Consider the following 11,437-nt stretch of genomic DNA (forward strand, 5'->3'; position numbering starts at 1 on the left):
GGTTGCAGAGAGAGGGTGAGGCAGAGAGAGAGAGATCTTCCATCTACTGATTCCCTCCCCAGATAGCTACAATAGCTGGAGCTGGGCCAGTCCAAAGGCAGGAGCCAGGAGGCAAGAACTTCTTCCGGGTCTCCCACATGGATGTAGGGGCCCAAGCACTTGGACCATCTTTCGCTGCTGTCCCAGCCTGTTAGCAGGGGACCGGATTGGAAATGGAACAGCCAGAACTAGAACCCAGTGCCCATACATGATGCTGGCATCATAGGTGGCAACACTGTGCACTGTGCCACAGCACTGGCCCTTAGTCTTATATTTCCTTATTCCCTTCCTTTCATAGAGGACTTAATGAAATATTTTTTAGCTTCTAGTTATGAGATACAAGACTTGGGGTCAAATGGAATCTTGAACTAATTTAAGACCTGATTTTTAACTTGAGGAACTTTGGGTTATGAACTCTTTGGTGTTATACCTCTCTCTAGTTAGCTTTTCCTTATCCATCCAACACGCATTTGTCACAAGGCAACCATGTGCCCTACACTCTGTGTTCATTGTAAGGGTTTTGTAAGGTATGCGTGATGCGTGCGGAGGATCATCTTAGGGACTTTGTCTGCTCTGATCATTAAAGGCAGTTTTTTTCAGAAAACTCTGTGCTGGCTATGGTAATTACACTGGGACAGAGAAATGAAGACATGCCCAAGAAGGCTTTAAGAGCACGCATAGCACACCCGGAAGCATTGGCTTGTGAGTATCTCTTGGCCGAAGCTGTGTGCACAGTTACAGGGCTGGGCACAAAAGGAGGTGCGCGGTGTTGTCGGTAACCAGCCATCAGCAGAGAGCTGGGTAAGGGTAGCACATCTGTCCCACAGGCTGTTAGGCACCTGTTAAAGAGGAAGGGAGTGATGCTGCAGCAGTGTGGAGTGATCTCCAAGGCCCGTCAGGTAGGAGAGTAATGCTCAGTCACGCATGTGTGCCCTCCTGCTATTTGTGTTTGATGCTAGCTGTAGTCTGCAGCGTGACATGTTTTTCCCATGCTTGTCGTGTAACCTGTAACAGGAATTGAGGATGAAAGGGCCAGTGACAAGGAATTTGTCTTTTCTGTTTTGTTTCCTCCCATGTTGAGTTGTTTACAAGTACATACTCAGTCCTGCTGAAATTTTTTTCATGAAAATTTTTCATTTGAAATAATAAAAAGGTATCAATGATACAAATTCAAACTGCGAGGTATGTGTGTCCCATTTCTTGTAAAATGCTAGCCTCCATTTTGTAGCTATACCCCCAGGGAGACCTGCAAACTGTGCGCATCACAGGAAGAAGCCTGGCAGGTGAACTCCTTTGCACATGGGGTGGCCTTTGTTTCATAATGGCGTGCCTTGTCTTCCTCCAGCAAATGTGACTTGTTGATCTTGACCTCTGCCCAGGATGCAGTCTGTGGCTCAGAATTCTGAAGGAATTAAAGGAGAAAAATGGTCTTAGCCTTTGGGTTGCAAAGATAAGACAGTACTATGGATTTGGCCTGTTCTTTACCAGGCGGCTCTGAGAATCTGGGGAGGAAGTTGTCACATATAAGCTCAACACAAAGCACCTGCGTGGTGGGAAGTGCATCGTGTCAGGGCGGGGGCGGCTACCACCTCTGGAATGCTAGTTCCGCAAATTCAGAAAGCACTGTAGACAGTTTAAATTAAATTACCGAAGTCAGAGAGGGTTCTGTTGGAGAGTTTGGGAAGATTATGAAATGATCGGTACCCTAATGATTTGAAAGGTTCATTTTTATTAAAGTATTAATTACATGGCTTGAAACATTAATATCCTAGGCAAGAAAGAGTTAGCTCTCCTACCTGAGTGAGCACATTATGTATTAGATGGGCTAAGTGCAGCTTTGCATTAGAGTGGGGAACTTGCAATCTTTTGAATATTTTCTATAAACGTTTTGACTTTTAAAGTGCAAATGTAGAAATGAGAGGAAATTATCGGGAGAGATTACCTCCTTTCTCCTTAGGAGGTTAATTAGAAATCTACCCGCTCCAAAATGTCTTCAACAGACAGTGGCCACTTATTAAAATACACTCAAATTAAAAAATACATCTGGCAAGATAAGCCTAAAATATATTAATTTCTACTCATGTAATAGTGAAGTAAAAAAAAAAGTCCTTGAATGTTTTAATAAAAATCTTAATATGATTCATTTCATAACTTTAAAAATGGGTTTTTATTACTACAGTGTAATCTGAATTATCTGAGATACTAGAACTATTGTGTTCTTTCAGAAACTTCACAGACCCATGCTCTATGAAATATGAAGAGTGCTTCAAAAAGTGTGTGAAGCGAAATGATAAGATGTTTATTATTGGTACAGAAACATTTTTGAAATCCGTGCATATGAGGGATCTTCAAAAAGCTCATGAAAAACATGAAAAAAACTGCATGGATTTCACCTTTTTTTTTTTTTTTTGTACTAGAATCATTTAACTCCATTTTTCCGTGAACTTTTTGAGAGACCCTGGTGTGCAAATTGAGTGGCCACTCAACTGTAAACTGAGTGCTTGGTGACATCTGTTGGGGAAGGTAGGCAATGACCTTAATGCTTTAGTTCTACTGAGTATGAGAAAAACATGAAGAATTCTTATATCAGAACCATGTGTGGTAGCCAGCCTCCAAGATGGCCCCTCATGGTCCCTGCTTTCTGGTGTCCCCCTCCCCTGGCTTGTCTTCCCATAATGTACCAGAGTCAGTCTGGGGAAAAATAGCAGAAATGATGATGATGGCACTGCCCACATGAGCTAGGACAGAGCAGGACTCGTGTGAGTGTCTGGCACAGTGACTCGGAAGCTGCTGGGCATGCCTGCAGCCTGTATCTGAGCGCCTGGGTCTAACATCTCAACTCTGCTTCTAATCCAGCTTTCTGAGAATGCGGGATGTGACCTGTTCCTGCTTCAGCCTGGGCCAGCCCTGACCTGGCGGGTTGGGGGGCATTTGGGAAGGGAACCAGAAAATAGAAGATCAGTCTCTGTTCTTTAAAAATAAAAGCAATAACTGAGCAGGACTTCCATCTTGGCACGCCGCTCTGGGGCAAACCACGTCATGTCCTAAGCAGTGTTAGGAAGCAAGCCTACATGATCGTCACTGGAGCCTTCTGCATACAACTGCATTACATGCACTTGAAGTGGTCTTTGAGCCCCAGTGAAGTCTAAGCCTGCAGGCAAGTCCATCTGGCTACTGAGAGTCTGAGCCCCGAGGCACCCAGCTAAGTCACTCCAAGATTCCTGAGCCTCAGAAATCCTCTAGTATTTATTGTTTTAAGCTAAGTTTTGGGGGATGATTTGTTGCGTAGCGATAGATAACTAACACGCTCTAGTTTCCCATAATTTGTCCTACTGCCCTGTTTACACTGTGGAGCATAGCCTGCCCAGAAATTCGAGCTGTGCCAAGAGGCCACCGAAGGTAAAGGAGGGTCTTCTGGAGCTCTGCTAATGTGCCTGCCTTGCCCCAGAGTGATCTCTTCTGGACCTTTTTCATAATTGCTTTCAAATCGTTTGCATCTGAAGTCCTTAAAGATTTTTTTTTTAATTTGCTAACTACAGAAATAGAAGGAAAGACAGAAAACAGATCTTCCATCTGCTGGTTCACTCCACAAATGGCTGTAACAGCCAGAGCTGGACCAGTGTGCAGCCAGGAGCCAGGGACTTTTTCCAGGTCTTCCATGCAGGTACAGGGTCCCAAGGCTTTGGGCCGTCCTCCACTGCTTTCCCAAGCCATGAACAGGGAGCTGGATGGGAAGTGGAGCAGCTGGGACTGGAACCAGAGTTTATATGGGGTGCTGGCACTGCAGTGGGAGGGTTAGCCCCACATTTGAAATCGTTAAGAAAAGCATGTGAGTAACCACTTATAAATACATCAGGAGTCCTGTGCCCCACCCCCTGCAGCTTCCTGTATCCTTCACAGTCAAGCGCAAGGGGAAGTGTAAGTGCTAGAGGGCAGCCTCTGCCACGGAGGCAATGGCTTCCCATGCAGTTGAGCCCTTTTTTCTTCCCTCTTGTGTCCTGATTTTAGAAACACAGTAGCAGCCAGCGGATTCCTGGGGAAATACTGCAGGCACCTGCTTCTGACCTCTGACCCTCATTGGCTACCCCTAGCTAGCATTCAGGGCAGGGGAATATCTTTATTTGCCTTGGGCACCCAAAACGGGGGAATTATTGCCAAGAGAGATTAAACAGAAAAGTGATGACTTAGTGGGTAATGTTATGTACTTTTCATTTACATACAAGTGTTCCACCCCCCCCCCCCCATGTAAAATAACCCTCAGGTTTGCCAATCCTCTCAGAGGAATCCTGGGCAATCCCCCCTCAGCCTCAAAAAAACTAAACAAAAGAACAAAAACCCTTTTATTTTCGGTTTATGAAATCAACAACACTCAACAGTTCAAAGTTATTTTATTGATCACAATCCAGGTTTTTATTGTTTTGCACTGTTTGAGAGTCAAAAAACAGAATAAGTCCTCATTGGTCTTTATTCAGGAACGAATAGTCCAGTGCTTGTAAACTGCAAAGATTTTGTTCAGGTCCTCGCGACCCTTTCGGGGACCCGGAAGTGGAGTTTGTGATCCCCTTAGTTGGAGGTTGTGAACCCAGGGTCGCAGTCCTCCATAGCAGTAGCCGAAGTGGGAGCTCCAGTGGCGGCAGCAGCCATGGTGGCGACGGCAAGAGGCGCAACAGTGGTCTTGACGGCGGTAGACGCATTGCCGCCGCCATAGTGATAGGCCAGGTAGCGGCTGGCCTGAATGCTCTGCAATGTCACGTTGGCGCTGTGACATGCCAGGAGCAGCAGGTTTCGTGGCTGGACCCGGTAGGCAAAGCGCATGAAAATCAGGGAGTAGAAGATGAGCGCGGTCGTCATGCGGCCGCTGATGATTTCCGGCGACTCCTTCATGTCTTTGTAAGCAGCCAGCGGAAGGCCCCAGTTGGCCACCGGACCCCAGAAGTGGGTGCTGGTAATGTAGTTGCGGAATTCCTTAGTCTTTATATAGTCTCTTGACCTCTGCCACAGGGACACCAGCCCCGCCATACTTGCTGGGCTCGCCAACGGCTGCAGAGCGCACCCCCAATGACGCAGAGCTGCTCGCGCCTTCGGGTCATTGTGGCGAAGGGCCCGGAATGTCACGTGCCTCCAGTCTAAGTGCTTCCGGATTTGCGGCATATACCCTTGGTTTACTGGCCCTTGCGAGCTGCCGTAAAGTACAGAGGCCAGCACGTGCCGGCGTGTGGACGTCTTGTGTACGGTGGCCTTGCGGTCCTTTCCTCACTCTGTAGCGGCTAACCCGGAAGTCGCGTGGCCGCCACAGGATGCTGAGGCTCCGGCCACCTGCTTCTCCTTAGCCGTGCTAGAGGAATTCGCTCGTGCTGCTCAGCCTGAAGAAGGTGGAGCAGCCCTTGGTGCACAGTTCCTCCACCAGGTAAGACTTTCACCTGGCACAGCTGACCTGCACATTCCTTCTAGACAAAGGAGACATTTCAACCCTGACTATCTTTATTTTTAAGCTTTATATTATTTTTATTACAAAGTAAGATATACAGAGAGGAGGACAGACAGAGAGGAAGATCTTCCGTCAAATGAGTCACTCCCCAAGTGACCACAATGGCTGCTGCTGCACCAATCCGAAGCAAGGAGCCAGGAGCTCTACCAGGTCTCCCACACGCGGGTGCAGGGTCCCAAGGCTTTGGGCCATCCTCAACTGCTTTCCCAGGCCACAAGCAGGGAGCTGGATGGGAAGCGGGGCTGCCGGGATTAGAACCAGCGCCCATATGGGATCCCGGCGCGTTCAAGGCGAGGACTTGAGTCCATCACGCCAGGCCCTGCGTTACAGTTAAGTAGGAGACCACCTTTGTTCTTTAGGGATGGATGTTAAAATAGTCAGGGTCGAGGGCCCAGTGTGTTAGCCTAGCAGGTAAAGTCCTCGCCATATATGGGCGCCGGTTCTAATCCTGGCAGCTCCACTTCCCATCCAGCTCCCTGCTTGTGGCCTGGGAAAGCAGTCGAGGACGGCCCAGCGCCTTGCAACCCTGCACCCGTGTGGGAGAGCTGCACCCGCATTGGAGACCTGCCTTTGGATTGGCTCGGCTGGAGCCATTGCGGGCACTTGGGAAGTGAACCAGTGGATGGAAGATCTTTCTCTTTGTCTCTCCTCTCTGTAGGTCTGACTTTCCAAGGAAAATTAAAAAAAAAAAAATCTTAGAACAGTTCCTAATTTGGGCAGAACTTAACGGAGGATTCACATAGTCTCTCTCGGTGCATCACCGCCAGGGGTTGTTGAGCTTGAGGCTGCAAGCGCCACCTTCTGGTCGCTCATAGGCCTAGCAAACTGCAAACCAAGTTGCTGGGTTCTCTGGAGCCTGGTGCAGGGTTTCTCCACGTGGCCAGAGTACGCAGGCTTTGTCCCAGCGTGGTGGCTGAGTTCCAGAAGAAGTCTAACAGGCAGCACAGCAGAATCTCTGTGGAAGGTAGAATTCTACGAGGCCGTCCAGTGATCCTCACCTTTGCAAAATGTTTTGAGTGTGAGAAGAATCTATGAATATTACTAGATAATATTACTTCTGTGATTATCTAATGACCAAGGAATTTTGCAAATGTAATTGAAGTCTGAAATCAGTTAGTGTAAGGCTAGGAAGATTCTCCAAATCAGCCTGAGCTAATCACACAAGCCATTGATATCTGGTCTAGGGCCTGACAGATTAAGCCGCCGCCTAGCACCCATATCCCAACTGGGCACTGGTTGGATTCCCAAATTCTCCCCTTCCGACATGGCTCGCTGCTGAAGTGGCTGGGAAAGCAGTGAAAGACAGCCCAAGTTCTTGGGTCCTTGCAGCCGTTTGAGAGATCTGGAATAAGCTCCTGCCTCTTGCAATTGGCCTGACCCAGCCTTGTCTATTGCAACCACTTGGGGAGTAAATCAGTAAATGGAAGATCTGTCTCTGTTACTGTTTCCTCTTTATGTATGTAACTCTGTAACTTAAAAAAATATATTTATTTTTATTGGAAAAGCAGATATACAGAGAAAAGGAAAGACAGAAAGATCTTCTGGCTGCTGGTCACTCCCCAGGTGGCTGCAGTGGCTGGAACTGAACCAATCCAAAGGCTAGGAGCTTCTTCCAAGTTTCCTTTGCAGGTGCAGGGTGCCAAGGTTTGGGTCAACCTCGACTGCTTTCCCAGGCCACAAGCAGGGAGCTGGATGGGAAGTGGAGCAGCCAGGACATGGCTGGTACCCATATGGGATCCCAGAGCATGCAAGGCGAGGCTTTAGCCACTAGGCTACCATGCTGGGCCCCAAATAAACAAATCTTTTAAAAATTGGGGTTTAGAGGCCAGAGACAAGAGGAAGGGAGCGATTGAGCGCATCAGAGGGGTTTGCTGTGAGAGTCTCCATATGCTGACTTTGCAGGTGAGGAATGACAGCCAAGAAACACACTTCAGTCACATGACCATAAACAATTGGGTTTTGCAAACAATATGAATGAACTTGGAAGCAGGTTTTCCCTTGACCCTCCAGGAACTCTGTCGAGCTAACACATTCACTTCCTCTTCATGAGACCCTCAAGAACAAGAGCTCAGCCATGCTGTCCCCACAAGTCTGCCCTACAGCAGCAGCAGCAGCTAAGAGATGAATATTAGTTTGTGGTAATTTGGAAAACTGGTATAAACTATTGTTTATGGAGTCAGCTCCAGAAATCACAGCTGTCACTTTGTTCATAGTCACAAAACCAGGCAGATTTCAATGTGACAGGACACAGACCCATCTGCCAAAGGAGTGTTAAAATCATACCTCATGAAAAGCCTATGGGGCAGGCAGCAAGCCTAGTGCCTAAGATCCCAGTTATGACACCTGTCTCCCTCATCAGCACGCCTGGCTCCACCTCTTGGTTCTGGCTCCGGCTCTTGGTTCTGGCTGCAGACTCCAGCTTTCCTGGTAATGCAGACCCTGGGAAATGATGGGGATACGGATGACCCGGTCCCTGATTTCACACTGACCTACCTGTTGCAGGCATTTGCGGAGTGAACCAGTGAGTGGGAACTCTCTGTCTCTTGGCTGCTTAAATAAAGAAATAGAGAACACATAGAATGGGAAATATTGTGACCACTTTTAGAAAACACAGTCTAAAAAAAAAAAAACACAGTCTACCATATTACTTACCTTGAAATCACATAATTATGGGTTGAATAGATCTCACATACACTATGAGGTTTAAGTGTGTTAAATCCATGGCACAGGATCTGGCGTATAAGAGCCCAGTGAATTTAAGCTGTTGTTTTAATCATCCGATGCAATCCCCTTATTTTACAGAGAAGGACATGAGGCCTTAAGGGATCACATCGTTTATTGGGGTGGCATAGTGAAGTGATAGGAAACTCTGCTCAAGTTGCCCGGAACTTCTCTGCTTTGGCCTTCTCAGCCATGTAAATTCCTTTAGGCTGGGAAAGGAGTCACCAAATGAAGCATTATTTCTTCTCCTTCTTTTTAAAGATTTTAATTTTTATTGGAAAGGCAGATTTATGGAGGAGAGACAGAGAGAGGTCTTCCATCCACTGGGTTCCCTCTCCAAATGGCCACAACAGCTGAACTGAGCCCATCCAAAGCCAGGAGCCAGGAGCCTCTTCCAGGTCTCCCATGTAGGTGCAGGGACCCGAGGCCTTGGGCCGTCCTCTGCTGCTTTCTCAAGCACGTTAGCAGGGAGCTGGATGAAAGTGGAGCAGCTGGGACAGGAACCAGAGCCCATATAGGATGCTGGCACTGCATGGCAGAGGATTAACTAGTTGAGTCATCGTGCTAGTCCCTGAAATATTCGTTTTTTGGCTTTTTAAAAAGATTTATTTATTTTTATTGCAAAGTCAGATATGTAGAGAGGAGAGACAGAGAGGAAGATCTTCCATCCAATGATTCACTCCCCAAGTGACTGCAACGGCCGGAACTGAGCCAATCCAAAGCCAGGAGCCAGGAGCTTCTTCCAGGTCTCCCACATGGGTGCAGGGTCCCAAGGCTTTGGGCTGTCCTCGAGTGCTTTCCCAGGCCACAAGCAGGGAGCTGGATGGGAAACAGGGCCTCCAGGACTCGAACCGGCGCCCATATGGGATCCCAGTGTGTGCAAGTTGTGGACATTAACCACTAGGACTTTAGCTATCTAAAATATTTGTTATTCCCACAAGCCTTCCTAAGGCATGGACTGGATGTAGCCCCAAGCACTGGATCATCTTACAGGTGGGGAAATGGAGGCACAGACAATGGAGAAATGACTTTCCTGGCACATTCCTTTGTTTAACATTTTTTGCCTGGTAGATACTTGCTGATTGTTGTGATTGCAGTGGATGGACCAGACCTAAACTAATAATGAGGGATTCAGCTGTTGTAACGGAACTTGGGCAGGAGTCAGAGGAAGAAATAGAAGTAAAATAGCTCTAAAGATTGAAAAAGATGCAGAGCTAGGAATGAACAAAGCTACAGAGAATTTTACTTGGCTGAAGTGGAAGTAGTAAGTGACAAAACAGTTCTAGGGTTGGACAACATCAGTAATGTTATTCCTCCCTGCAAATCAATTAGTCCTATTTATTCACTGTATATTTTTAAGCTTTATTTATATATTTGAAAGGTAGAGTGCCTTGAGAACGGGATTAGTGCCTTAATGTAAGAGGTTAAAGGGAGCTCACGAACTCCTCCCTCCCCTTTCCATCCCTCTCACTGTTAGAACATCGCAAGAAGAAACTGTGTTGGAAGCAGTGGCCCAGCGGTGCCCGTGCCTGGAGATTGCACTTCCAGCCTTCAGAACAGTGAGCAAAAAAAAATCACTCTATTGTTTATAAATTTCCCAATCTGCAATGTGTTTTGTTACAGCCACTGCGACATACTTAGGAGTTCCTTTTTGGCAGTAACAGCACAGAAGTCACATTAGGTTCTCCGTGCATCACATCAGGGTCACGTGCCGTCTGGTTGTCTCCTTAGCTGGGGTCAGGTGGTGGTCACCAGGTTTCTTCACTGTGAAGTCAGCATTTTCCTCTTTGCAATGAATATGTCATTTGTGAGGAGATACTTTGAGACAATGTGCATATGGATTTCCTCAGCAAATATTTAACCCACTCGTTTTTGCAACCATTGATGATTCTTGCCTGAATCCACTATTACTATAATGACTTCAATGTTTTATTTTTTAGATGAGTTTTTTGCGTGAGGGTTTAAAGCAATAAAATGCAGAAATGGATTCCATTACATTTGGCCTGGAACACTGGCCAACATTTATGAAAACATATAACTGTTTGTGAATTATGACTGTGAAAATGGGCTGTTTAGGACTGGAGTATTTTCAGAATTGTGTGTGTGTATGTTACCATATCTTGTGCTGATTTTCCTTGGAATATCTGGTCTTAATCTACCAAAGGGAATAAATAGCATTGTGCCTCCAGAGAAGCAGGGTGAATAAAACAATAGGCGGGTATATTGGCTGTGCTATTTCCAGATGCTGCTGAAAGTAATTTGAGAGCCATCTGTGGCCTTGAGTCTACTCTTTTGCCTTCGTTGCGGTTTTTCCCATGTGAAGACAGAGGCTGGAGGCTGGCTGGTTGTGTAGCATCTTCCGGTAGCCATGAGAATGTTCGTTCAGAGTGTTGCACCTCAGTCTTTTTAGGTATAAAATGCTCCTTGTGTTGTGGTTTGGTCTGGGTTCCTTGTGGGGCACAGGGCCAGAGGGAATCAGCTGTATTCAGCTCCTGTGGAACCACTGCTCCCTCCCAATCTTTTGCTTATTCATGTTTGGATAGCTCACCCCCTTAGGTTCCCAGTTTGCCCTAAAAATTAGGTTCGCCTTGCTTGTAATGGCATGGGTTTGCCAGACTTGTGGGGGTCTTGGGGCTCGCACGGGCATGTGGGGCCTGGGGAATTGTGCATGTGCTTGGATCCCAGGCTTGTGGGCAGGCATGGTGCAGAGGAGGGGAAGGGAGACTGGCATGATGTGGTGTGTTGGTGGACGGGTATGAGGAATGGTGAACGTGTTTGGGTTGCACGTGGGTGGAGGGGTAGGGTCCTAAGCCAAAACGCATGGTGGACTGTCTAGGGAACCAGGCATGCACTTGGGTCCCTGATGGGTGAGGAATGACTTCTAGGAGACATCCACCAACAAGACCATGGTACTTGCAGGTAAGTAAGGGGGCTGTGACCAAGTAGTTTTGAGGAGGAAAACTGGAGGACTTTTCTGGGTCAGACCAATACACTTGCCTATGTGTGAGACCTGAGGTGGGTTAGTGTCTGCCACCACCAACCACCACCCACCACCCACTGGCGCACATGTAAGGTAGAGCTTGGGTTCTGCATGGCAGGCCTTGACCACAGTACCCGCTAGTGAGTGTTGGATCATAGGATGGGCCACATTAGGCTGGGCCATGACACTAATCAGCACGTGAGAGACTA

General features: G+C 47.3%; 1 protein-coding gene across 1 annotated transcript; it reads right to left on the reverse strand.

Annotated features, from left to right (window-relative positions):
* Positions 1–4,411: 4,411 nt before the first annotated feature.
* MPC1L (mitochondrial pyruvate carrier 1 like) lies at positions 4,412–5,145 on the reverse strand. Its single transcript, XM_004587978.2, has one exon. It carries the CDS (start codon positions 5,056–5,058, stop codon positions 4,603–4,605), a length of 456 nt encoding a protein of 151 aa, XP_004588035.2. The 5' UTR covers positions 5,059–5,145; the 3' UTR covers positions 4,412–4,602.
* Between the last annotated feature and the right edge of the window lie 6,292 nt (positions 5,146–11,437).

The sequence above is a fragment of the Ochotona princeps genome, chromosome X (assembly GCF_030435755.1).
Source record: "Ochotona princeps isolate mOchPri1 chromosome X, mOchPri1.hap1, whole genome shotgun sequence".
NCBI classification, from domain to species: domain Eukaryota; kingdom Metazoa; phylum Chordata; class Mammalia; order Lagomorpha; family Ochotonidae; genus Ochotona; species Ochotona princeps.